This window comes from Ahaetulla prasina, chromosome 6 (assembly GCF_028640845.1).
Source record: "Ahaetulla prasina isolate Xishuangbanna chromosome 6, ASM2864084v1, whole genome shotgun sequence".
NCBI classification, from domain to species: Eukaryota; Metazoa; Chordata; class Lepidosauria; order Squamata; family Colubridae; genus Ahaetulla; species Ahaetulla prasina.
The window spans coordinates 58676957-58704697 of NC_080544.1; the positions used below are offsets into that span (position 1 = coordinate 58676957).

The 27741-nt window shown below is 40.1% G+C and overlaps 3 protein-coding genes across 8 annotated transcripts in view; 2 read left to right on the forward strand and 1 right to left on the reverse strand.

Annotated features, from left to right (window-relative positions):
- The window catches only part of PCGF6 (polycomb group ring finger 6), a 43709-nt gene extending 25240 nt beyond the window's left edge, over window positions 1–18469 (forward strand). For 3 of the 5 annotated variants that reach the window (XR_009155713.1, XR_009155715.1, XR_009155716.1), the window contains 3 exons: window positions 807–868; window positions 950–1030; window positions 2465–3517. The gene's annotated coding sequence lies outside the window, so the exon portion shown is untranslated. Of the gene's footprint in view, window positions 1–806; window positions 869–949; window positions 1031–2464; window positions 3518–16616 lie in introns of those variants that run through there. The other 2 variants (XR_009155718.1, XR_009155717.1) reach the window with 2 other exon arrangements.
- INA (internexin neuronal intermediate filament protein alpha) lies at window positions 59–6466 on the reverse strand. The gene is made up of 3 exons (XM_058188213.1): window positions 5355–6466; window positions 1255–1379; window positions 59–953 (listed from the first exon to the last, which is right to left on the reverse strand). The coding sequence occupies exons 1-3, from the start codon at window positions 6366–6368 to the stop codon at window positions 650–652; spliced, it is 1443 nt and encodes a 480-aa protein (XP_058044196.1). The 5' UTR covers window positions 6369–6466; the 3' UTR covers window positions 59–649.
- Window positions 18470–22208: 3739 nt separating the features above from the next.
- The window catches only part of NT5C2 (5'-nucleotidase, cytosolic II), a 68082-nt gene continuing 62549 nt past the window's right edge, over window positions 22209–27741 (forward strand). For both annotated transcript variants that reach the window (XM_058188697.1, XM_058188695.1), the window contains exon 1: window positions 22209–22339. In XM_058188697.1, the coding sequence (XP_058044680.1) occupies window positions 22224–22339 (116 nt within the window). In that variant the 5' untranslated portion in view covers window positions 22209–22223. The remainder of the gene's footprint in view (window positions 22340–27741) is intronic.

Genomic DNA, 27741 nt, shown 5'->3' on the forward strand with positions numbered 1-27741 from the left:
ACAATGTGCTAATAGGATTTATTTATGCAGTGATTCAACAAGTTTATCATGGGGGTGTTCATCTTCCTAAACCTTGTTCGTATTTTCTACCTAACATTCCTAGATAATTTTGTATTTCCTTGTAACGTGCATAGACCACAAAGTAAAATAAATATTTGTATTTTTTACATTTCTGTGGTCTAGAAGGACTAAAACGAAATAAAGTTCATGATCTGGAAATTAAATAATTGAATTATCTGTCAGTTTCTTTATTTTACGAGGCAGACAATAAGGATTAATCTTCATTTCACTAATGTGATTTAGTTGCTAGATTTTTCCCAACTTGAATGTTGTGCTCGGCAGAAATAAATCAGAAACATGATTATTAAGACCACAAGTGTGTGTGTTAGCACATGCTTATTTTCTCTTTAATTCAGCAATTGGGAGACATGTCTGCCTTATAGCAATGCAGTTGGCAAACAAGATTTACTACAGTATTTCTAAATTAATCTTTGAGCCTCGGTATTTCTCCTATTGAAATAATTTACTGTGAAACATTAGAAAGTTAAATTGATGTGATCTGGGTAAGAACCTTAATTCAGGTATAGGCAATTTAAAGACTTAAGCTATATTATTATCCCTTGCGTGTAACTGTACTTAAGGTCAGTGGTTACATTTTTTGATTGACAGTGTTTCCTTCTTCCAAGTTTGTTTTTTTAGTGGCTGTTACGGTTTCCTCTATCATTTCACCAAAGGGATCTCCTACCTGGCTTGATGAAATTTTTGAGGTTAATTTAGCTTCCTCTTTCTCATCTTTCTTAAAATAGAAAGAGGATGACATTTTGGAGCTGCTGGCTACAGATGAACTAAAGAGCCTGGGTTGGAAAGAGTAAGTAGGGTTGGAAAGGGGATTCAGAGATGAGATGCTCATGCCTGAAGTACTAAAACGTGTCTCCTCACCCTCCAACAGCTTCCTGCAAATACAACAAAAAAAGATTTTATTAATAATGGAAATCGAGGATTTTCAGGCACACTTATATACATAGATAAGGTAAACAATATATGTCTTATGTGATAAAAAGAAATTACCTTAACAAAATAATCACATTCGCCGACTGTAAATGCAAAATTATGGCAAAGCATTGAAATAAATAGGATCAAGCCATTTCTCACCAAGCTATTAGGGCAACGTAAATTTGATCACCTATTTTGGACATTTTCAAAAGAGCACGCATTACAATTCTAAGTCGATATTGAGAATCAAAACCTAGTTACCTGTATGCTGCTATCTCTATATCCAAGGCCATTTTGACATTTAGTAAATCTTGATATTCCCTCAGATGCCGAGCCATTTCACTCTTTGTATCTCTCAAATCACTTTCTAACTGGCTAATGGTATCCTGTAAATTCAGAGAGTTCAACATTAACATTTTAAAGCCAAAGTCTCTGCTAAATAGTTTAATTCCTTTTTAACAGAAGCAAGAAAAAATGAAGTTTTGCTAATTTGTTGCAGACAACACATAACAATTGGAAAATGAATTAAATTACAACAGTATAATTAACAATTAGAATCTTTTTGTGTCAAGCACATTAAAATTGTAGAGATATAATTCAATACTGAGCAAATGAAATAGATATAGATATATCTATAAATTTATTAGGATAGAAATGTCACTATTTTATTTTTTAACCAATGATAAGCACCAGGAGTTTTCACAGTTTCTGAATAAAACTTCCAGAACTGCTAATTACTAGCTATATTGATTGGACTAATAGGAACATTCTCTCCAATTGGTTTATTAGAATAAGATTAAATAAAAATAGATTAAAGCAGCTCAGTAGGCAATGGTCACACATTAGTTTCATTTCGTAATGTTTTTAAAGACTAGAATAAATAGTAGAGAGAGTAATATGGTGAATGCATGATGTTTTGAGTTGTGTTCTACTGATATAAAACCTATGAAATAGTGTTTAATGATTTGATGTGATTGTTTTTATTTGATGCAATTATTTCAGTTTTTGTTTAATGCTTTTGAAATTAATTTTATTGAGAAAAAATAAGCAGGCAAGTTACAGGTTTATATAAAGTAGGCAAAAGTGAAAACCTCTATTCTGCAAGTCCTGAAGTGATGAGAAATTGAGACTGTGGATGTATATTCATTTGATGGCGTGCACAATCTCACACACATACACAGAATGAGCAAAATATTATTGGCAGTTTTCAGGATTATCTCTCTGCACACATGCTTATATATCAAATATAAAACAAAACTTATATTCAGGCTTGAAACCAAGAAAGAAAACATAATGAACTGTCATTGGAGTCAGCAATATTGTACATGAATGTATGTAAAAATGTCATGCATATTTAATTCACCACTATAAAAATATATAGATTTGCATTTTTATATCCCATATGTAAATAATTACCATATCCTTATAATTAAGACTTGATCTTACAAAATCTTTTCATGGATCTTTTAAGGCCATTCTATTAACAATGACTACCACACTGAAATCTCACTGGATAGACTTGCTATAAAAAACACCAAATTACACTGGAGAATGCATCCCACCTCCTCCATCCCTCCCTCTCTCTCAGGTTTGGAAGGTGTAGTACAGATGGAATATGATGAAACAGATTGACTCCAGGTTGGCAAAGGGGTGTGACAAGTTTATATACTCTCTGTGGCTCAAAGTACAATGTATGCTTAATGTGAATTAAAAGAAGCTGGATTAAATAAAAAAATAAAATTGGAAAATTGGAGCAAGAAACAACAATAATCCATGCTATGTTGATCACATAACTCTGCTAGCTAAAATGCAAAGATCTGCAAGTGAAATTGTGGGCACTGTGAAAAAAAGCTAAATTAAATATAAAAATACCAAACTATGACATCACATACAATGAGCAGCCTTAGGATTGATGATGAAGCTATCAAAGTGGTGGACAGTTTAGGATCAACCTTTTTAGTGATAGACATTTTTAAGATCAACTATGAACAATAAAGGAAAAAGCACTCAAGAAATGCACTTTACATTAGCACTTGATAGTATGCATAACATTATAAACTATAATGTATATTTTATTCCTAAACTACATAGGAACAATTATTTTAAACTTTATTGTTTAAGGCAGAAGATTGTTCCATCTGCTTGATAATTTTGGTTTCCCCCTTTTTTACATTCTTTATAGTTATATCCTTTTGGGGTATGGTGAACTAAACAATATGCACCAAGTATAATCAGAATGCAAAATAGTACACTATAATATTGCAGATTTATTTTTGTTCTCTAATTGATAGCTTCAGATTTTTCTTTTTTATAGCAGAGGCACATTGCTCTCATTGAGCTAATTATCACAAATCCATTTGTTCATTTTTGCCAATGTACAGTATATGTGAAATTACCTATTCGAATGCATTTGCCAATTTAATTCCTATGTCCCATTTTGAAATATTCTTCTGGAATGGTTTATGTAGGGGTTTTTTTATTGTTCTTTCATAATCATCAATAAAGCTGGCCATTTTTCAGCTTACTTCTGTATTCAAATTGTTTATGAAAATCCACTTATCCTATTATAGATTTTAGTAATAAGAGTATTGTTTTTCCTTCTGTGCTAAAAGTAATTTTTTTATTCCTATTCTACATTTTACATTTCTCAAACAGTTAAGATGCCGAATTGACTTCTGTGATTTACTTATACAGGTAATCCTCGATTTACAATTGAACCCAAAATATCTGTTGTTGAAACATTTGTTAAGTGAGTTTTGCTCACCTTTCGCGTCATAGTTTTTAAGTGAATCACTGTAGTTCTTAAATTAATAACCCAGTTGTTAATTGAATCTGGTTTCCCCATTGACTTTGCTGGTCAGAAGGTCACATAAGGGAAACATGTGACCCTGGGACACTGCTATCGTCATATATATGAGCCAGTTATCAAGCATCTGAATTTTGATCATGTGACCATGGGGGTGGTACAAAGGTTGTAACTGTGAAAAACGGCCATGTCACTTTTTTCAGTGCTGTTGTAACTTTGAACGGTCACTAAATGAACTATTGTAAGTTGAGGACTAACTGTATAGCCTTCATGACTAATATATTTATGAAATAAATTATAATCCAAAATGAATAAATGCTTTCTGATATCCAGAAGGAAACAATATAATTTAGAAAGTACCTAACGACAGTTTGAATTACTCCCAAGAAATCATCTACTCTAACATTTTTTTTTAAATGGGTGAACATGCAATTTCTTAATTTTCAACACAATTGTCCATCAGTTCTATATTATCATAACTCTAAAGTGCTGATTCTAAACAATGCTAATTCAAAAACCCTGTCAGTTATACCATCTACATTTCAAAAACCGTAAAGCCCATATTTTCTGATGTAAACAATTAAGTGAATTCAGATTACATCTGCTACAATACATCTGAAAAGCGTCATCACTTTCATTTTGTAAGACAATTTCTTATATGGAACCCCATTCCACGTAAAACAATGATTGTATTAAACACGTTTCTGCAGTATTGAAAACATAGTAAACGTACAGAAGGAATGGACTCGAGTTTGGAATATTCTTTCAGAGATGTCCAGCTGAAACAAACACCTCTCTGTACTAAATGAGAATTTCTGAATATAATAACATTTTATTTCAATTGTCTTTTATTACCCCTATTTTAGTTCTATCTTTCCTGATTTTACAATTTACCATCTTTATAATTTTATTAGGGTTAAGGTTTTATTAGTTTCACAGTAACTTACTGTATAGCATGTTTAATTTATATATAGTAAAAATCTAAGCACAAATTATCAACCCTGAAGAATTAGCCTAGGATTAATTAAATAATGAGTAGATATGTCTATTACAGAGAGATAATAAAAAGAAAATTCTGGAAAATGAATGGCTGATTTGCAGGAGTTTTGAGCAGGATCACTAAAAAGTAAAACGTTTCATTCCTGCTAATCAAGAAGCACAATTCGAGAGGTGCAATAAACCAATTGTCGGCTATATTCAGCACCACGGAGAGCAGCGTGAGCGTCGCGGGGCATATAAAGCATTCAAAGGAATGAGATGCTCACAGCATACAGACATCCCGGTGCAACCCTTCCTGTGGTTTTGTCACTGAACACTGATTGTTTTACGACTATCATTAAGCCAGCTAGAACGGCCAATGATAATGGATAAGGGAAGGCATAAGGCAAATCATCTGCCAGGCATTAAGCGATTTGGAAGACAAAAATATGGTAATCGCAGTAGGGGAATGGGAGGCTTGAAAAACGTAGCTGGCCTAAATGTGCGTTAGGGGCAGCACGATATCACCATGGGACACTGGGAGGCAAAAAGTAGCGCTCGCGCGGGCGGTCCTCACCTGCAAGCCAAGCGCTTCGGCGTTGTGCCGCTCCTCCATCTCATTTAGCTGCCGCTCCAGGGATTCGTTGGCTCCGCGCAGGCTCTCCACCTCTAAAGTGCGGGCTTGCAGCTGGCGGCGGTACTCGCCGATCTCCTCGCGGCTGGCTCGGATGGCCTCGTTGTTGCGCGCCGCCTGCTCGCTGAGGTTGGCGAACTTGGCGCGGTACCACTCGTCGGCCGCCTGCAGGTTCTTGGCTGCCAACCCTTCGTACTGCGAGCGTAGCTCCTTCAGCGCCGCAGTCAGATCGGCCTTGGTGGCGTCCGGCTCGAAGGCAGCCAGCTGGGTTGGCTGCAAGGAGACGCTCAGCTCGGCCACCTCCTCGGCGTGGACCTTGCGCAGGAAGGCCAGCTCGTCGAGCAGGGCCTCCACCTTCTTCTCCAGAGCCATGCGCGCCAAGGTGGCGCCATCCACCTCCCGCTGCTGCGCGCGCAACGCCTGCTCAGTCTCCGCCTTGGCTCGCGCCTCCTCCTCGCAGTGCGCCCGTAAGAGCTGCACTTCCTCGGCCAGCCGCTCCCTTTCGAGCGCCCCCTGTGCCCGGGCGGCCTCCGTCTCGTCCAGTTGGGCCCTCAGCTCGCGGAGCTCATTCTGGAAGAGTTCGGCCAGGCCGCTGGGCTCGGCGTGACGCTGCCGCAGTGCGCTCAGCTCGGTCTCCAGGAGGCGATTGTGCTGCTCCAGCTGCCTCACTTTCTCGATGTAGCCGGCGAAGCGGTCGTTGAGTCCCTGCAGCTGCTCCTTCTCATTGGTGCGGGTCAGCCGAAATTCGTCATTCAGCGCCGTTGCCTGGCTGAGATCCAAGGTGTCTGCCTGCGCCAAGCGATACGAGACGGCGCGGTTGCTACAGCGGGATACAGACTGAGATCGATAACTGCCGGCTGTGGCCGAACTGCCAAGACGGGAGGAGTAGCGGGGCGGCTCCCCGAATATCTTCCTGTAGGAAGAGGCCAAATAGTGGGAATCCGAAGAGAAATTCATCCTGGAGGTTGTGGAGGGCTACATGCGACGCCCCGGTCTTATATAGAGAGGCGGATCGCCGGTTCCGCTGCAGAAAGGCGGGGGACGTGCGCTTCTAGGGCGCGGCCAAGGGAAGGGGATTGGTTTGGGAGGAATGGGCGGGGCCAATAATAGGGTGGCGCCAGGATGTTGGGCGTCAATGACAGTCTCGATCCTAAACACGTTTTCTTTCACTGCAAACTCTAGGGATCCTACAGTGTGGCCAGCTTTGGAAGGGAGAAAATGATTTGGAGTGGGACGGGACAGCTGACAGGAGACACTTAAAAGAATGTAGTCGTCGTTGGATTGCTGACTTAAGGTGGTGATTGATGTGTGTGTCTTCAGGACACAGAGCCATATAAGTGTGAGGAATAAGGAGTGTTATGCCAGGTCGGAGGCCGAGAGGTTCTCAAGGCTCTCATCAGAATAAACGAGAGCCACTTAATTGGCGTTTAGGGTTCCATTAAATAAAATCCAAGAAGGCAGAAATGGAAAGCGACAGCTGGAGAATAAAAGACAGCTGGTTGCACAGTTAGTAAGAAGAATGGGTGGAAGACCGAACAATTTCATGTTTATGGCCCTGCTTTCACGCCCTATTCTTGCACGCATTCCCTGTTGATTTTAACAGGGCTAGACTAGAAGAAACGCTGATGGAGCTGTCCATTTTGCCGCAGTGCTGATGTCGCTTCTTCTCAGCTACCCCTGGCGGATGAAAAGAGCGCAGCTTCTTTTCGCTTTTACGTTCAGAATCCGTAATAATACAAAGAAACCGTTCTTTTTAGAAATCTCTTGTCTATTTTATACTGAATTCCAGCAGTAATACTGGTGTTAGGAGCAAGTGCTTTGTTTTAGGTTGCTTGAATACTCCAATACAAAATGGCAGGTTTCTTGTGTCCCATATCATCAATAAAGAAATTAAAGAAAACCTATGATGTTTTTAATTGCAAATTAATAGGTCATATAAATTGTCTACTATTTAAAATATTGCTGTTTGTGGATATATATATATTATCCATCTCCTCCCACTTATGACTGTATGACTGTAACCTTGTTGCTCGTATCCTTAAGATTTATATTGACTGTTTCCCTATGACTATCATTAAGTGTTGTACCTTATGATTCTTGATGAACGTATCTTTTCTTTTATGTACACTGAGAACATATGCACCAAGACAAATTCCTTGTGTGCCCAATTACACTTGGCCAATAAAGAATTTTATTATATTCTATTCATAGCTCTTTTCATGTCTCTTTACAGATTTTCTTAAATGTTTTGTGTGCCTAATCCATTAAACTAAAATCCAATTATCTACAAACTGAATCTGTTTCACTATCTTGCTTCTGTACCATGGCCTCTTGATTTCTGGATCACATCCCTTGCTTTTAGCTTCCATGATGATTTCTTAGATTACTGTTCAGAACCTGATAGTCTGTTATGTATAACTGTCTTTAAATCTTCTTTTATAAACTTGATTACTTCATCTAATAAAAGAGGGAGTAGAACAATCTTTTTCTAATTAGATTCTGAATGTACATATCATTTGGTTGCTTATCTTCTTACCAAAGGCACCTAGAAACAAATGTCTGCAACCTACAGAATTATGTTTTATCTTTAGATTAGAATACTATCTGAGCTGTATATGACCACCAGAATTCCATTTCCAGTCACTCATTTCCCAGAACTGGCAGGATAGAAAATTACAGGTTTGTTTTTTTTAATTCTAGAGTGGATTTGAGACAGAATGGATGCTCCCTTTTGATTATGTTTTTTTCCTTAAGGCCTTTCCAAACTAGAAAATGACCAGAGATGTCACCTCTATCCATTCCATGGATGTCATAAGATCATTGGCTTCTGAGGGCCCCAGTCAAGACACAAACAGAAAGTTTGCTCTTAAGATGAGAGGTTGTCCAGCATTGTCCTAAAGGGCTTAGTTCAGGAAAAAAAAATTAGACATTTCAGGGACAGTTTGACATAGAGGAGATGGCATTAATCTAAATTCACTGAGGCATAAATCACCATGGCCAAATTCAATTTCTCCAGGAAGAAATTTTTGCAACTGACACACAACCAATACTGAACAGGGATATCTTTTGATTTTCCATAAGCAGTGCCAAGTTCAGAAGCATTTCCAAAATTTTCTTCACAAAATATGCTAAAATTATGCTTTCCCTTATCAGGCTTTATTAAATAAACCACAATACAACTGGCTTACAAGTTATAGTGGTTGGGTTCATAAGATATACTAAGACAAAAACAAGAAAACTATATTGGGAATTAGTATTTCTGAACCCAGTTTGACACCAGAATGGAGAGTAGCCCATTCAGTATATATTCTGCTGCATTCAATATCTCTCATCTCTAGTTATCTCTTGAATTCTGAATTAATCTTATTAACCACTTAATACCCAATCCATTTAGTTCAGGACTTCAAAAAGTTTCTTAATTGACATTTCCCCTCCACCCCAAAAATAATAGAGTTGGCTGTTGTAAAAATAAAGGTCCAATCTTAAAACTCTACTTACTGTCCAGGAACTACCCATCAACAGTAAATAAAATTCCACAGATTATAGCCAAGATGCTGAATTATAATTGTAAGAGAATAGATAAAATCAAATTACAGCAAAACAATATCCCTGAGTTCCATGCTAATCAAATATTTCAATGGAATGGCCAGTAGTATCAAATACTAGATGATTCAATAAAATTAAGATTCTCCCTCACCAGTTCCTGGCATCATGATAATCAATGTTAACAAAAACTGCACTTAAATAAATAGAAAATGAAACAATTATCTCCTTCCCAATAACAATTAGCCTGGAGTTTCTATTACTTGTATTACATTTTACTACATGACATCAATCAAACATGCAGTACTGGAATCTTTTAAAAAAACGGCAACAAGTCTCTCCTGGTGGAATTGGGTGTAAGAAGTATGGAACTTTTTTTGAAAAATTAGTCCACAATATTAAATTATCCATATACAAGGAAACAAAGATAAGATTGCATGTATGTTTTTTTAAAATTTTCTTTTACATTTACTGTACACCTCTAGGTCCTCTCCACAGTATGAGTAAAGCTGTTGGGGTTCCAAAGCAATAGGCTTCCTCAGTGAACTTCCCCAGTTGCAGATCAAAGAAAGAGAGGAGGAAAGTCACATGTAGAAACTGTTTCTCTCTAGCCCCTGAAATTTCAGAAGCAGCTCAGAAAAATGGAAAGAGTGGTCAAGAACAAGCAGTAAAGCTACCGGGATATCCAATCACTTTAGTTCCACTGTACAGTCTAGTAGTTCTTTCTCATATTGCTTTCAGATATTCCACTATAGCAAGGTCATTCCACATTCATTCATTACTTCGCTCACTTCTTTTTTTTCCCCCTTTGCACTAACAAGAATGCCTGTTGGGGCCCCAGCAGTGTGATCAGTTTCGTTTCAAGTATAAAGAAGCAAGAAATGAAGAAGGGACTCAAATTTTCTGTGAGCCCTAAGGAGAGTGACTCCCCTCATCTCCCTTGTTTATATCCTGGAAGATGGTCGTTCAAAGGGACATACTATTTTCAGAGCATATCATCAGGTTTCCTTATTTATTACTGCTCTCCTTTTAATGTTTATGTTATGGGTTTTAAGTTTGTTTTCAAGTGGTTTGATTTGAAATTTCACTTCAATAAATATTAGAATAAGCAATGTAATTCATTTCTCCTCTCTCAATGTGCCTTTTACATTGAACAAGTGTGAGAAAGTGTGAAAAAAAACCCTAGCATTGCTGCCTTCAATGACCTATATATAGGTCATTGAATTCTTATTGTTAAGTTCTGGAAGTAACGAGGCTGGAGACCAGGGTAGTGACAACAGCTCTTTAATATAGGGTGAACCCAGCAACAGGCTGGGGGAAAAACCTCTCCTTTTATACAGTTCTACTGGAGGCTTCGTCCAATCAGCAACGTGCTGATTTCCCGCTCAAATATTTAAAGGTACAAACATGAATACATAACACTCCTCCCCTCCCAGAAAACACTTTGCCTCTATTTACATATGTATTTACATGTTATTTTTCGACGTAGTCACGCAAATAACCTGGGCGTCTCCTAGTTCTTTCTGACCTGCGCGGTTCAGTTCTGGGTGGTGTTTTGAGCTGGTCGGAGGGGCTGTTTTCTCCTCCCAGCTCTTTCTCTGAGCCATCGGGCTCCGGATTATTGGCCGACTCTTTTTCTTGGCCATCCGGCCTTGGATTACTTTTGAAACTTTCCCTGCTGTTTCCCTCGGGAACCTGATGGCGTCGCTGGAACTCTGGGACCTCAGCTAAGTCTTGCGCCTCCCCCGGGTCATTGTCAGCTGTGAATTCAAATTGGTATTGGTCATGATCTGTTTCATTTGGTTCGGTTTGATCAGTTATTCGTTTCCTTATCTGATCTATGTGGCGCCTCCACACTCGGTTGTCGGGTAGCTCTACCACGTACGATTTTGGGCCGGTTATCTTTATTATTTGTCCTGCGAACCAACTAGGGCCGTCCCCATAGTTTTGGGCCCACACCCGGTCGCCTATGCTCATTTCCCTTGTCTTTTCTAGTTCCCCCTTGTAACCCTCTGGTGTGTAATGGGGATTCAAACGGTCAAGTGGGCACCGGAGTTTCCGTCCCATTAGTAATTCGGCTGGGCTTTTCCCGGTGGCCGTGCTTGGGGTTCTGTGCTGAACGGCTAGGAAGAAGTCTATCTTTGTTTGCCAGTCACCTGGCTTGAGCCTGGACAATGCCTCCTTAGCGCTCCGGACGGAACGCTCTGCAAGGCCATTCGACGCAGGGTGGAAAGGCGCAGAGAGGGCATGTCGGATGCCCTCCTCCGCCAGGTATTCTTCAAACTGGGCTGCCGTGGTGGGGCCCATTGTCGAACACCAGAGTGCCCGGCAACCCGTGAGTTGCGAATAGGTGGCGCAGGGCTGCGATTACTGCTTCGGCCGTAGTGGATTTCATGAGTATGATCTCCAACCATTTAGAGAATGCATCAACAACCACTAGGAACGTTTGGCCGTGGAAAGGGCCAGCAAAATCAATGTGGATTCTTGACCAGGGCCCTTGGGGCTTTTCCCATTCCTGACTGGGGCCGTTGGGGTAGAGGTCTGGACTCTTGGCAAGCCTGGCATTTCCCTACCCTCTCAGCAATCTCTGCGTCCATGAGTGGCCACCACACATAGCTTCTAGCTAACCCTTCATCCTTACGATCCCTGGGTGACCCTCGTGGAGGAGGTCCAATACCTTTCCCTTAATTTATCCGGAATTATTACACGATCACCCCATAACAGGCACCCCCCTTGAGCCGAGAGCTCATCTCGTTTTTTAACAAATTCTTTGAACCGTTCGCCCGGCGCAGCGAGCCACCCTCTCTGTACCCAACCGAGTACAGTCCTTAACACAATGTCGGTATGATGCCGAGCCACTTCCTTAGATGTGACTGGGCCAGAGTCCAAAGAGTCAATAAGTAGGATGGGCGTCCCGGGTGGGGTCTTGATCGCCCCTGGTAGTGGGCATCGGCTTAACGCGTCTGCATGCCCCACTTCTTTTCCTGGTCGATGCTGCAGCTTGTATGCGAATAAGCGGCTAAGAATATAGTCCATCGGGTCAAGCGTGGCGAAAGTGCCACAGGCGTTGGGCGGTCGCCAGCCAGTATCCCTAGTAGCGGTCTGTGGTCAGTCACGATTTCAAAATTCCGCCCAAAGACATATTCGTGGAATTTTTTAACCCCTGACACAATGGCTAGTGCTTCTTTATCTAATTGGCTGTAGTTTCTCTCTGGGGAGGACATCGTTCTAGAGTAAAAAGCTATAGGGGCTTCTGTGCCGTTTGGAAGTCTATGGCTGAGTACAGCCCCCACCCCATAAGGGGAGGCATCGCAAACCAACACTAGGGGTAATGAGTTGTGATATTGTATGAGCAGGCTATCACTTGAGAGCAGGTTCTTTACTGCTTCGAAAGCCCTATTTTCTGTCTTTCCCCAAGACCAAACAGTATTTTTCCCTAAGAGCCTATGCAGCGGTTCCGCAACGGTTGCTTTGTTCTTTAAAAAGACCGCATAGAAATTCACCAACCCCAGGAATGCCTGCAGCTCTGCTTTATTTTTAGGCGCTGGAGCCTTCCTAATTGCCTTGACCTTGCTCTCAGTAGGGTGAATTCCTTTCTTGTCTATCCGGTAGCCCAAGAAATCGACGGATTCGACCCCTATCTGGCATTTGTTTGCCTTGACTTTTAATCCGGCTGTCCGGAAAATCCCCAAAACCTTTCTTAAACGCTCCCCCAATTCCTCCATGTTTTCCCCTGAAATTAGGACGTCATCAAAGTAGGGGACTACCCCTGGGAGCCCCTGCAGTAGTCGTTCCATTAGGTTTTGGAACAACCCTGGTGCCACACTGACCCCAAATTGCAATCGGGTGCACTTGAATGCCCCCCTGTGCGTTACGATCGTTTGGGCTTCGGCTGTGCGGGCGTCTACGGGCAGTTGCTGGTAGGCTTGGGCCAAGTCTAACTTCGCAAAGACTTGCCCTTGCCCCAACGAGTGCAATAAGTGTTGCATCACGGGAACCGGGTAAGCGCTTTTCTGTAAGGCTTTGTTAAGCGTCGCCTTGTAGTCAGCGCAAATTCTAATTGACTCGTCCGACTTTATTGGGGTGACGATTGGCGTCTCCCACTTTGCGTGATCGACTGGCACCAAAATCCCCTGATTTATGAGCTTGTCCAGCTCCTTATCGATTTTTGGTTTTAGGGCAAAAGGGACTCTCCTCGCCTTAAGCCTAATGGGGGCTACCTGGGGGTCTAAGTTGAAGGAAATAGGGGTCCCCTTGTACTTGCCCAGGCAGTCCTTGAAGACATCTTCGAACTCGTTAAAGAGAATGTCTTTCAGGTTACAGTCACTTCTGTAGATGCCAGTCACTCCCATGCCCAGGGCACGAAACCAGTCTAGTCCCAACAGACTGGGCAGAGTTCCTTCGGCGATCGTGATGGGCAGGGTCTTCTTGTGTGGACCGTGCTCGACTCGGACGGAGGTGGTCCTCGAACAGGGATGCGATTCCCTGGTAGTCGTGGACTCGTAGCCGTTGTGCTTGCAGGTGGCGCCGCGACGGACGGCAGCGACCGCCAAAGTGTCCCAGGACATGATGGTGATCGCTGTTCCGTGTCTACTTCAAGCCGCACCGTACTCCCTCTATTTTTGGCTTGGTGAAGATCTTCTTCTCCACTTGGTCGAGGCGCGCCTATGACCACCGTTGTTTGGTTGGAATCCGCGCCTTTTTGTTTGAGCCAATCGCGGTCGCCTTGCCGATTCCGCGCTCTGATTGGCCGATTTGAATTTTCGGCGGAAGGTTGGGCGCTCGACAAACTTGAGCTAGGTGCCCTTTCTTCCCACACCGACATGTCGCGTCCTTAAACTTGCAGCGTTGGCGCTGGTGTTGACCCCGCAGCTTCCGCATTCGTCTCGGTCCCCTTTGTCGCGTTTCTCGGTGCGGCAGACCCTTCCTCATCTTCACCGTCGGATTCGGTCTGAACCTCCTCCTGGTGCACGGAGTTGCCTTCGCTCGCCTTTTGTGGGACCGGCTTCTGCAGTGTCTCTGCCGCTTGGGAGGACATTTCATGTGCTCTGGCTTCGTCCAGGCGTTGGCCAGCGTTAGGTTGCTCTTTGCTAGCAGCCGTCGCCGCAAACGGATGTCTTTGACCCCTCGGATGAGTTGCTCGAGGAGCACCTCGTCTAGGTCACGGTATCCGCAGTCCTTGGGCGCTTTTCTTAGGGCGGCCATGTAGTCACCGATGGATTCGCCCTCCATCTGTCTTCGCTCTCCGAATTCAAACCGCCGCACGTATTTGGACGGCGTTGGTGCGAAGTGGTTTTTTAGTAAAGTCTGTAAGGTTGGCCACGACACCGACTGCAACGGCGTTGGCTCTGCCAGGGCTTCCGCGATATCAATGACCTCCGGACCACAGTGGCTTAGGAAATAAGCCCTTTTTCGGTTATCTGGAACTCCGTGCAGTTCGTTGGCTTCTAGGAAGCTTTCGAAACGGGTCATATACGTCCCCCATTTCTCTTTAGCCGGGTCAAACGGTGCGGGCGGAGTGTAACTGGCCATCTCCGCTTTTCTGCCCTGGGTTTGCTGGGTTCGGGTCTATCGTGCTTCAGCTCGGTTCTGGTTCTCCTCAGCCTCGAGATCCCACCTTCGTCGCCAATGTTAAGTTCTGGAAGTAACGAGGCTGGAGACCAGGGTAGTGACAACAGCTCTTTAATATAGGGTGAACCCAGCAACAGGCTGGGGGAAAAACCTCTCCTTTTATACAGTTCTACTGGAGGCTTCGTCCAATCAGCAACGTGCTGATTTCCCGCTCAAATATTTAAAGGTACAAACATGAATACATAACACTTATGCTGTATCGTTCACTTTCCTTCAAATAAATATTACAAATAATAAGTCTGAGAAACCTATTTTTAGACTGTCTGTTTCCAGTCCTGATTGCTAGGAGAAAAATCCGAGAATTTGCTGTTTTCACCATCCAACAAGTTGGCCTCCTCTGAAGCTCTTAACCAATTTAAATACATTTGCTTTACTTCTCCAAGTAGTGATTTCCAAGCGCTTTTCAAATCATTTCTAAAATAAAATGAAGCTCATCCACAAAAACCAAAGCAGCTACCCCATTTACAAACCTTGAGCCTGCTTTCTATCTAAAGTGCAAGTAAACAAACGTTAGCAACTGTACAGTTTTGAAGGGTCATTATAATTGGCTACCAGAATGTTCCTTTTTGAGAGGCCCTAACTATTCTCCCTTTTACAGTGTGAAATTGTCTGTTGAAGAGCAATAGGCCTGAAAATAGCTCTATTGTGTGCTAGCACCTTCTGGGGAGCAAAGACCAAGAAAAAGACAATAAAGTGGCCCAGAGATTACATAAAGAAAGATGCTGCACCATCATTATCTGTCTGTATGCTTGCCTTCTCTGCCATTTGGATAGCAGCTTCCTCTAAAGATAGGATAAACTAAGATAAAGCAGACGGGAATATTAATGTTTCAAATAAGGACAATAGGGGAGAGTACAAGTGGTACAGGAATTACCAGCCTGGTTTATTATTTGCACTAAATCATTGCTTAATCACAATTTATTAAGTAAATCATAACGTCTGGGTTCACACAAAATGCTGAGCCATAACCAAAATAAACCCTATCATCATGGCTTAATGGGGATCCAAATCCATCTAAGCCATTATTTCTCAAGACTCTTAGTCCAGGGGATAAAGGCTAACAAACTCTGATGAAAAAAATCAACACCCAGCTTAGTAACCAATCAACATCAGTGGCCCTGATATCAGATATGGTGCATTGAGGATTATCCCATTTACCAATTAAATGGATTAAAGCTGTTAGTTACAGAACAGAACCACAAGGCTTAAATGAAAGAAATATAAAGCTAAATCTTAATTGGAAGAAATTTTAATCAAATGTGATAAAGAAAGGATAGTCTAAACAAACCTTGGCATTTTACAGCCACAAGGCCACATCTGGCCCTTGGGCTGTCCCTGCCGGTCTGTGTGAGGTCAATCAGAAATTAGAAATCAAGTGTAAATAACTATCCACCATGCATGCAGTACAATTGCATTGCTTTTATTTTGAAAGGGACTTTTTTTCAATTTACATATGTGTGTGTGCGCATGCTTATGCATCTTCACAAGCCTATTTGCCTGGTCCGTAACAACAGTCTCAGTTTCTCATCTGACCCCTTGGGGAAATTAATTGCCCACTCTTGGTCTGAACTGCTTTGATAACTTGAATCACTAAATGAGGTATAAATATTGAACTAAATGGAGCAAAAGATTGGATTCAAAAGTGGCCTGACTAAAGTAAGAATGTGATGTATAATCAAAGAAACACGAATCATCGTATCAAAATATTATAGTAGAGAGGATATTTTTCTCAGACCAGAGGTTTAGTCACCTCTATGGCTTCATACACAATGCTATGGCATGGCTTCTTAAATAAATATAATAGATACTTTTCCTCAAAGTCAAAACAATACAAACTGCCTTAGGGCTTAATGTAACACATAGGTATGTATCTATTACTGCCTTATTTGGGCTAATTACTTCTCCCCAATAGCCCATGCCTCTAAAAGTGAATGGATAAAAGATAGACTTGTTTGAATTGACTCTGACTTCTGATAGTTATATGCCCATTTTTTTTAGCAATAATAAAGTAATTTCCGTTATCTTTTTCAGGATGTGTTTCAGCTTTCCTGTCCTACAACCCTGATATTTCCTGGCAATCTCCTACCCAGCTATTAAACAACTAAGCCTGCATAGCTTTTAAGAATCTGCTACATTTGGCGAGATGCTGCCTTCATGAGGCAAACATGGATATTATGCTGGGTTCACTAGCATAATATGAAAAAAGGATGCTGATTTGATCAATATTAGTAGGAGAAAAAGAGGGAGATCCTACTAATACATATATAGGATGGGAAGTGGGTAAAGAACTGAGCTCTGGAAGCAAAGAATGCAATCACTCTGTTACTATGACAAAATAACTTTCAAACTAAAAACACTTAGTACAATTGATTAAGACACATACATTAAAAAAAATATTACGGCAATGCATATATGAGCCCTATTCCCCCTACAGCTGACTACCTATCAGGGTGTTAGATGTTCTGTATTTTTGTTTCTTTTATACTCCTGGTTTTTGTGTTTTTGAGGAATTACTTTAATTGCTTCCTTTTGTCATCTCTCCTTCTTAGATACTTCATCTTACCCATTCCTCAAACTTTGCAGCTTCTGTTTCACTTTAATTGATTTCTAGTTATTGTCCCATTCCTATTATTCACCAATCTCCTTCTATGCACATTTAGGAAACTGTAGTAAGAAAAACACACGCAGGGCCTCTCAAGTTAACTTCCAGACATATTCATTTAGAATTGACCTCAAGTAACACTGAAGCAGTAGGCATGAGTTTAAATGGACTCCAGAGGATGGTAGAGGACAGGAAGGCCTGGAGGAATGTTGTCCATGGGGTCGTGATGGGTTGGACACGACTTCACAACTAACAACAAACATGGCTAAGAAATATTTTGCCTGAGACCTGCCTGTCATCTGTCTTTTCATATGATATTTCAGGAAGTGCACATTTCAGCTTGTCCGAATTTGTAATTTTAATCTTCTGTGTGATATCTTGATAACTTAAAGGCAGCTGCAGCTGCATGTAGAAGAGGGCTTTCTTATCCAGGCCACATAATTGTAAATGGTAATTGTATGGCATAAAATAGTGCATTATATCTTTTGGTTGCCATCTATTGGTTGTCTAGAGTTTTATAGCTTTAATATAGATCAATAATCTGATCTAGCCAAAGAATTTCTTATCACTTTTATTCTACACTGATAAAGCTTGGTTTAATAGCTTAAATTTCTACTAAAACATCGAAATGAGGAATCTTTGCAAATGTACTATAGAATTTTAAATTTTTGTCTACAAAGTGGGGTTTTGAAATGAAAAACCCAGTCTACTTTGTAAATAAACCTAATGGTTAACCATCTAATAGATTCCCCCTTTTTCCACCAAAACCTAAAAAACAAACAAACAATTGTCCGTTTTATTATATACCAATAATGCAGCTCTATTATTGCAAAACCCATCAGGGTTAAGATGCACACTTGTTGCAATATAGCCATATGGACCCCTTTGAGAGATTGCCTACGTGCTAGATTAGCGTGGGAATCCCCAGCTAATTGAATCACATAGACAAAAACTTGTTTGATGTGAAAGTCACATCAAACCAGCAGGATATTTACCTCTATAGTGTGAAAATGCATCAACAGTTTTACATCCTTCTTCCTTTCCCTGATAAGATCCTTCTCACAAAGATCTAAGAAGTCCCTTTTACACACAGTTATGTGAAGATCAATTAGTATGTAAGGTTAGGATGCCACAGGATGTATTGCTATGTTTTGCTACATGATCGATATACAAGATTCTGTTTGATGTGTATGCCTTCTGATAGATCCCGTTTGATGTGTATGCCTTCTGATGTTATTGTCTTTTATGCAAATGCTTTCCTGTAAGAATCCTAATAAAAGGCGAGGCTTAGATTCTGTTCGAAGCTCTCATCCCAAAGGAAAACTGTGTGTTTAACTCATTTGCTTCATGAGAGACCACTGCACACACTGATATCTAGCCAAATTCTGAAGGGAGGACAAATTATTGGGTTTTCTTCATAATAGAATGAAGACCCAGCAAGAAGACCAGTTCATAATTCCTCTCTGATCAAGAAGAGACTTGAGATTGCCCACAATTGCTCATACAGTTGTTTCTCATGAGGAGACTGCAAGACGGCTGTCACTGGCAGGTTTAGAGCCATCTTTTTGCTCAAACTATGGTTGGCACACTCAACCATACTTCCTTCCACTTCACATACTTTACTTCACATACTTTATTTTCTAATCACTTTTGGAACTTGTTTGTTAACTGCTTTTCAAGTATTATGAACCTTTGGCTCAATAGGTTTTACAGCACCAGATGAGTTACCTTCAAACCTTAAATACAAATTTAAGGAGTTTTTTTTCTGGAGTGAAACAGCAGAAGGGTGACTAAACCTTTGATTTTATAAAATATTGATTTTTTTTCAAATAAGATTTTGGAATTAATAATAATTCTTTCTATGAGAAAATACTGTTTTGAATTCTTTAAAAAAACACATGTAATTGGAGGGACTTTGAAGTTTGGACACTAGAGGGAACCAAAAGGAACTAAATATTTTAATAAAGAACACTTAAATTTGACTTAATACAAAATATTTTAATATTGGGCACATTGAGATATTTTTGAACAATGGACCTAGAAGTTAATTTTAAGAATGTCTGCCATGATAGATGGACTGTTTTAATTATGTTATGGAAAAGGAACAAGAAAAACTGACACTGATGGAAAGTCTTCGAAGAATTTTGTAAGAAGTTAAAACTAGTTTTAAGACATTTTTAAAAGATTAAAGATCCAGATTGCTAAAAGTAAAAAAGAATGATTTAAGATTATAAAGTTGGTTTATTTGATCAAAACTGAAATTATGTTATCACTGGTAAATTCTTCAGGGAGTTTGCTGTCAAGACTGAAATGATGAGATTTTAAAGATTTGCTTATAGATAAGAGATGGGATGTGAGAGAAAATGATCATTTCTTGTAGTTTGAGAAGGCGATAGGTTACTAAAATTGTTTATACTTGTAGTGATGAAGGGAGGGAGTCATTTCTTTATATATTTCTTTTATTATATTCCTATTTTTATCTATTTTCTATTTTCTTTTCTGCATCATTGTTATTATAATTTTAAATTTGCATTCATTTTTGTTGTTGTAATTTTTAATAAAAGTACTAGTTTTTAAAGAGGCAGCCAAAATGATAAGCTTATATATATTGGATACAGAATAGCAAATTAGTTCTGCCTTCTTACCTAAACATTTTTTCTTAAGCAGCTTTGCCCGTGTGGAAAGCCGAGAGCTACCTGAATTATATACTGCAATGATACCCATTACAGGTAGTACTCAACTTAAAATAATTTATTTATTATTTAAATTTATATACCGCCCTTTTCCGAAGACTCAAAATTGAACCCAAAATTTATGTTGTTAAACAAGACAGTTATTAAGTGAGGTTTTCCCCATTTTACAATTCTTCTTGCCATAGTTGTTAAATGAATCAGGCTTTCCCGTTGACTTTTCTTGTCAGGTTACAAAAAGTGATCGCATCACCCTGGGACATTGCAACCATCATACATATAAGCCAGTTGTCAAGTGTCCAAATTTTTATTTTGTGATGTGAGGATGCTGCAATGGTTGTAAGTGTGAAAAATGGTCATAAGTCACTTTTTTCAGTGCTATTGTAACTTTGAATGGTCACTAAACAAATGGTTGTAAGTCGAGGACTACCTGTATTTAGAAGTTTTTTCACCATGGTCTGCTGTCTGCTACTGCTTTGGAAGGGAAATTCAGAAGAGTCCCTTATAATGACCAATTGTGTCCTTGTGGATCAAATGCAATCTCTAAGTCATGTTTTATTGTAGAGCTTCTTCTACAGAGATATTAGGAACAGGTATATTTCACCTCATGAATGAAGACAAATATATGTGTCCCAGGATAAAGTTGCAGGATTCAATCTGGGTTGGTCACGGGGATCCCCTGCAAGGATTGTCCCTGCAACTATGTAGGACAAAGGTGGAGGAAGTTAACCACCAGATGACAAGAACCCAAGAGAGGGGTCAGGTGAGGAGATGCAAATTCATTGGTAGCCTCATATTGCAATGAACATATATTCAATTTTGCAGCTACTAAGATTGTTGGCCAATCAGGGACAAAAATAGCCAGGGAAATGATTGAAGCCTGAGAAATGGGCCCCTTTTCAGTCAACAGGATTTACCAATAGCTTATCAACTATTTAGGAGCTGAAGGCTTAGTAGCACAAGCAAACCTCAGCCAACAACTTAGTAGCTAGTCATCAACATCCCAATCAACAATTAAAAAGCTACACACAACCAGGCACCACATAAATATTATACATATAATAGGTCAAAACAACACATTTTGTTAGAGAGAAGTTCCTTGAGGATGGGCTCTAGCATGAGTCTGAAAGCTCGGAAGACTAAACCTCTGGTCCCAGTGTCCGGAGTACAACGTTACACTTCTGGCAGTGGCCAAATTCTGCCTTTAAAGATCAGAAGCCAAAACTTGATGCAACAGAACTATTCTGCTCCTGGATAAAAATATACCAATTGTTTCTTGCCTTTTCCTTTCCTTTTAGTCAGTTAATAACAAAAAAAATCCACACATATTTTTCCCTTTTCTTTTTTTCCTGTATTTGACCCATGACCTTAAATTGAATACCTGAAACGAAATGCATGAAAAATAATGAGAAAATAAATACAATTTTTGGAAATAAATTTCACTTTTATCTAACGTTAACTTCTTTTAAAAAACAATAACCAGAAAAGCCTTTAGCTTTTGCAACGTTATTTAGAGGCACGATTATTCAGACCCAAACTGCCTTATATTACTTTTGAACGGGGTGCTGGCATAAATCGCCCGGGAAATGAATGAAACGCTGAAAAGTGACGTTCCAGTTGGCGAAGTTATCAAACAGGTCCCTCTGTTCGCGTTTTTATTTGCAAGCCAATTCTCCTCCCCTTTGCGCATGACCGGTAGCGTTTGGCTCTTTTAGGGACGCTCCTCAAATGTTTGCTCCTCCGGTCTGCTACGTTGCCAAGTAAAGTAAGCGAGCTACGGTTAATACGCTGGCATTTCGTCCCTATCAATTGGATTCCACATACGCCAAGCCAAAAAATGTGCTTCGTTTGCTAATGTTATCTTGATCTCCAGCAAAAAACAGGGGCATTTCTTCATAAAGTGGTTGAGTTGACTGATTATGTGCAAACAAGGGCTTTTCGATTCCTAGTGGCTATATGATCATCGATAAGATTTTTTCCATGATGTTCTGTTCCCTAACTTGATCTTCCAGCTCTTGATATCTGCCCTTTGGCTTATCACTGCAAATAAAAAGTAACAAGTATAATTAAGCGAAACACATACAGGGTTACAGCCAGCATTTTATTTTATTTTTTTGATAACCTCAGCTTCATGGCTAGGCTATAGTTCCCAATCTGCAAAGTATGAATGAGTGATCCAACAAGGAAACAGCGCCCAGTTCCCACGCGCACTGATCTTTAGCCCCGCGGGGTAAGCCCGGAGCCTTAACCGGCTTTGCGGCTCTGCAGTAGCATTGCACGCTGTCTCTGGTCCCTTAATCGAGGGGCCGGGGGGCGGGTGGTGGTGGTGGGTGGAGGAATAAAGCGATGGAGGGGAGGGCTATTCTTGCGCATGCGCGGCTTTCGAGGTCCGGCGCTACAGCAGTCCTGCGGTTTCTTTTGGGCGAGGGCGAGAGCGAGTGGCGACGGGCGACCGCGGAGAGGTGAGCGGGGCAGCGGGGGCCGAAGAGCCGGCAGCGGCTCTCTCGCGCCCTCATGGGGAGGGGGAAGGGGAAGGAGAGCGGCGCCTTTAAAGCGGAGCTGCCAAGAAAGACGCGGGAAGTCAGATGACCCCCCCGCCGACTCCTGTCTCAGTCGGGGGAAGGAAGAGAGCGAGAGAGAGGGAGAGAGAAACGCCGTCCTGCTTCTTTTCCTTTCCCCGACCCCTCAGGGAAAGGGACAGGGCTGCCCTTCCCTTTCCCCGGCAGTAGCAGGATCCTCCGGCTGCGCGCGCTCCTCACCCATCTATGCACTTAAAACGCAGCGCGGGAGAATTAGTGGTAGAAACCTTGTCCAGGCTGAAGGGGAGAATCGCCCCACTGGGTAGAGGAAGGAGGCAGGAAGGCAGGTTGCCCCAATCTCGCAGGTTGAACCCAAGCACGGTTATAATATTCTCTCTTTCTCTCTCCCTCTTCTCCCCCCACCCCGCCCCCCCAAACCTAAGGATAAACATATAGGGTGGTGGAAGGTATATATCAAAGTGTCACCTAAAAAGTGATATCTTCTTGACCTCTTGGGGAGTGAAAAGTGTGGAGAAACCTCCCAAACTTTCTTTCCAATCCGCTCATTTTGTGCCTGGCATTTGGAGTCTCACTCCGTGATGGAGATGAGATATCATTTTGCTCAGTGCTGCATTCATGCCTACCTTCTGTCACCCGATGTGTTGTTAACAGCAGGGCATGGGGGATCCTTTTAAGCACTTCTCCTCTCAAATGTGGATCAAAATAACCTTCAAGATTAGAAAACAGATGGATCACAAGGATTGCTAGAGGAAACAACTTTCTTTAGAGACATTGGATAGAATAATCATTTTGGGTGTAAGAAATAGATGAGTGTAATCTGTTTTTAGTCCCTCAAAAAGGCTGTGATTTGCACAGGAACATTCTTTGGCCAATGTAAAGTGCCAGTCAATTTGATGCATAAAATGTAGTTCATGAGTTGCAATCTCTACCTGCTTAAGGCCAGGACTTTTTTTTTTTAAACAGATGTCAGGTCTTTCTTCTGTTCCTCTTTATCTCAAGTATAACTTGACTCCAAATTTGCAGTTTTCTCCCCTTATTTCTTTACTGCATCTATGTACTATTTGCATCCGTATCTCAATTTTTCATAGACACTAAAGTTACTTCATTTTCAAGATTTATTATAGTGGGAGCCCTTGTTTAGTTGGGGAAAGGGTTATAATTTAAACAGTAATGATGGGGAGTGATTTGATTGCCAGAACTTTTCAAAACATTTGGGTAAAAGTGTGTATTCAAATCAGCTAATTGTAAGATAAAGTGTAGGTTAGTAGAATGCCAGTAATATAGTCAGTTTTATTTCAGACACTGGAATCAATAGCAGCACTAGATTTTGTATTAGATAGGTCCTGTTAAAATTTTAAGTATTTTTTTTGGCCTTGTGGTTGAGATTGAGCAGTAGTTTGGAAAGACAGCTGACATTTTGTTCCTCATATAATTTAATTGTGCAACCACAAAAATCTGCTGAAAGAGAGGGACAAAGGTTGTATGTAGAGTAAGTAGTTGGCCTAGCAAATGTTGGATGTTTCAGAGAAATATTTTGCATGAACTGAGTTGACGTTCTTTATTTAAAAGTAGGTGGCCTTGGGGAAGGTTTTTGCAACAGGCCATGGTTGATAAATTACATCAGAAAGATAACTGTCAGGTTGAGTAAGAGTCATCTGAACATGTGTTTTTTTCCCTTTAAGCTTGTAAGAACATCTGTCATTGATGTTCTGTTGCAACATGAAGCAATTTGCAGTAATCATACATTAGTTAAATTGTTTAGTATAAATCATCTGTATTTTGTGGTATTAATTAACTGCAGTCCTTGAAACAGCAAATAATTAAACTCCTTAATGTTCAAACGTTTGAACTTTGTTCTTCTAATAAGGACATCTGACCTGCCGGTCTTTTGTTTGTATCTATAGATGTAAGAATTTCTAATTGCTGTGTATAATGCTAAATATTCATCAAGAACATTTAAAAATGCTTGCTATTGACATTGGTAACATACTGTATTTACTAAAGGCTTATAGGGTCATAAAAAGGGAGTCACTATTTATTTGAAGATAATTGTTGCTTATCCCCCAAAATTGGAGAATTGTCTTGTTTTTCTCAAAAATGTGAATGTAGAAGATTATAGAATGTAGAGGATTTAGTTGAAAGCAAACCAATAGATTGCTGGCTGATAATAGAGCAAAAGTACAGAAGCTTCAGGAGGAATAGTATTGAACATGTTATCTCAATCCGCATTTGTCACCCTCATTTGTAGAAGGTGAATGTCTGCTCTGAGAGCCTCTTCAATCCACATGGATTAGAACTCTTGGAAATTGTGATCCTCAGTTGATGAACCTGTCCATTGTAGAGACTCTTTGAATTTCCACCACTTTTCACCCAACTTGTATGGAGTAAGATGAACTGAACAGATTGATTCTCAATATAGCACAAGACTTTTGAAAGAGGAACTTCACAACGTGTACCACAAATATGAAGCGGCTCTTTTTGAAACATTAAAGGGGCCACATTATTTCCAAAAATGGCTTTGGAAGCTGCTCCTGGTTGTCTCTCATGTGCAAAATGCACACACATGGATGCACACACATGGATGTAAAGGTAGCAAAAGCTGCTTCCAGAGTTAAAACAACTGCTTTAATATTTTCAAAAGATCTGTTTCATATACACAAACGTTTGTGGTAAGCATCTCTTTGAAACATGTTGCAGTGCATGCATGCATGCATATACACAGAGACACAGACCCAAACATGGTTTCAGGAGAAGGAGTTTAATTCAGGGGTTCCCAACCTCTGGGACATGGCCCACTAGTAAGCTGTCAGATGTTTGCAAGTGGGTCGCGGAAATGGGAGAGCGTGCACGCCCACACACAACTCCATTTACACGAGCAGTGGGTGAGTGTACATGTGTGCTTCATTTGTGTGAGCAGCGGCTGCACATACACACCACTTGCCCAAATGCGCTTACTGCTGCTCATACAAAACCATCTCCCCCCCCCCCCGCTGGTCTGCAAAGCTGGAAAGGTTGGGGAACTCTGATTTAATTGACAAGTTGAAGAAGTCAAACAGTGTGCTTATATCATTTTATTTATCTGATTTTCCTTTATAAAGGAAATGGATGGTTTGCTTTGGGGGATATAGTAACCATTGTAATATTCTTGTACTTATATACATTTATGATCTATTTATATTTTGGGGCAATGCTTGTATGTTACATATAGCATACAAAGGTTTATTTTTCAGATTTCCTTTGGTTTCTGTGAAACTTTAGGCAAGAAATCAATATAGGGATTTTTTACTTCAGTTTTCCATCTAGGTACAGTTTTGACAGTTTAAACACAATACACTTTAATTTGTAGAACTGCAAGAATTATATTGGTTTCTGTGTCCAATCATTGCTGAAGAACTAGGATTTTTTGAGATCAGTAGCAGCAGTTCAAAGTTCTGTTGTTGTTTGAGTATCTGTGTTAGGCAACAAAATGTGCTGGTAAGATAGGAGAGAAGGAGAGTCACTGTTTTGCTGCTACTAAATCCTATCCTCCCTGTCACACATATTTGTGTAGCTTTTGTGAGCAAAATATATAAATTATAATACGCCACTATAAATTATAATATCATTTATGCTATAGCATTATACAACTTACTATGCCTTATTATTCTGAACACTGAACAAAGAAAATAGCAACTGTTATCTTTTCTACTAAGATCTTCAACAGTAATAAATTCATCTATAATATTCTTCATTTTTTTTTTTAGATTGATTGCAGTGCTGTTCCTTTTTTGTTTTTCTTATTGCCTCTCTATTTAAACTTTTTTCCTGCAGTCTGCACAAACTTCACCAATATCACAAACTATTAATTGATATTATATATTTCATATTGGTGAGATTACCAATTCAGTTGAATTTCACTGTACCACCCTCTTTTTCTAGAGCTTTTCTTCCAACTTTTTTAGGATCATGTCCACTTTTTTCAGTGTCATTCATAGAACAATAAGAGAACAATTTGAGCTTCTTTTTTGGTGCTGGTAATCATCAATCAGATTGGGATCTCCTTCCTCTGCAGAATTACAACAAAGGTTATATCAAGCATGAGACATACTAAATGATACATTTTGACTATCTTGTCACCCTAAGAAGTAGATCCATGGTTTTCATTGGCTCTTTTTCAGATTAACTTCAGTTCTTGCACGGCTTAGTAGTCACAGAGGTTCTATACCTACTTTACTTATCCAATTGCATTCATCATTCACCCACATAGTTGCTCTGTTCTGCCATTACCACCATTGAACATTTAAGTCTTATTTTTTTCAAAAAAAAGACATCATCAAAGAAGTTCTGACCTTGTCAGATAATCACTGACTTCGACAAGATACTTTTTGCTATCCCAAGAAGATTGGCAGACTTTCTATGTTCGATAGAATACAATTCCTTCAATTCAGTGTCCTCACTCCTAACCATCCAAGTCTATAGATAAATATTGGAACTCCAGTTTATCTCTGATAAACCCTGTCATTTATTTTAAAAAATGCATCTAAACTTGCATTAGGATCATCTTACATAATTTCCAACAGGCAGTAAATGCTGAGCTAGCTAACATAGAGATCACTTGACTAAGAAAAAATCTGCAGCAAAATTTGGGTCTTATGTCAGCTATTTTAGTTACAGCATTGACTATCAGATTACAGGTAGAGATATTCCAATGTCGTGACCCTATTTTCTAACCTTGTCTGCATCTTTCTTTGACAACACAACTGAAATGCAGATAGTTTATTAAATTGCTTCTCTCCAGCAGCTGATATGTTTTGCTTTTGCAAACATCTCACTTTTAGACTGCAGGACAAATTCATGTAGTTTGGTCTTAGATGGAGAAAATGAGTAAGGTCTCATTGTCCATCCTGCATTACATAACATAGAGAATGCAGCCGTGCATCATCATCAGCTGTATTGCAGCTTATTGAGAGGTCATAAAAACCTTCTGTTTATTGGTCATAATTTTACAAAGTGGGTTCAATCATTTGATGTTCTGTTCACTCTGTATTTTAATATATATTTAAGTTTTATCTGATTTAAGAATTTGGGAGTATTTCATTAAAGAATATTCCATGTGAGCAGTTACTTTGCTTACAGCATATATGTGTGTGCATGATTAATTTGAAAATATGCTAATTAATCTGGTCCAGTCTTTCAATATTTGTTCATTATAGTTTGGACATCTGGGTAAAAATGATGTCTTTTGGGGGAAGTTACTACTTCTCTCTCTTGACATTTACAGACACCACAAAGGAAAACAAATGGCTTATTTCTAACTGGTTCTTTATTAATAAATCCATTCCAAG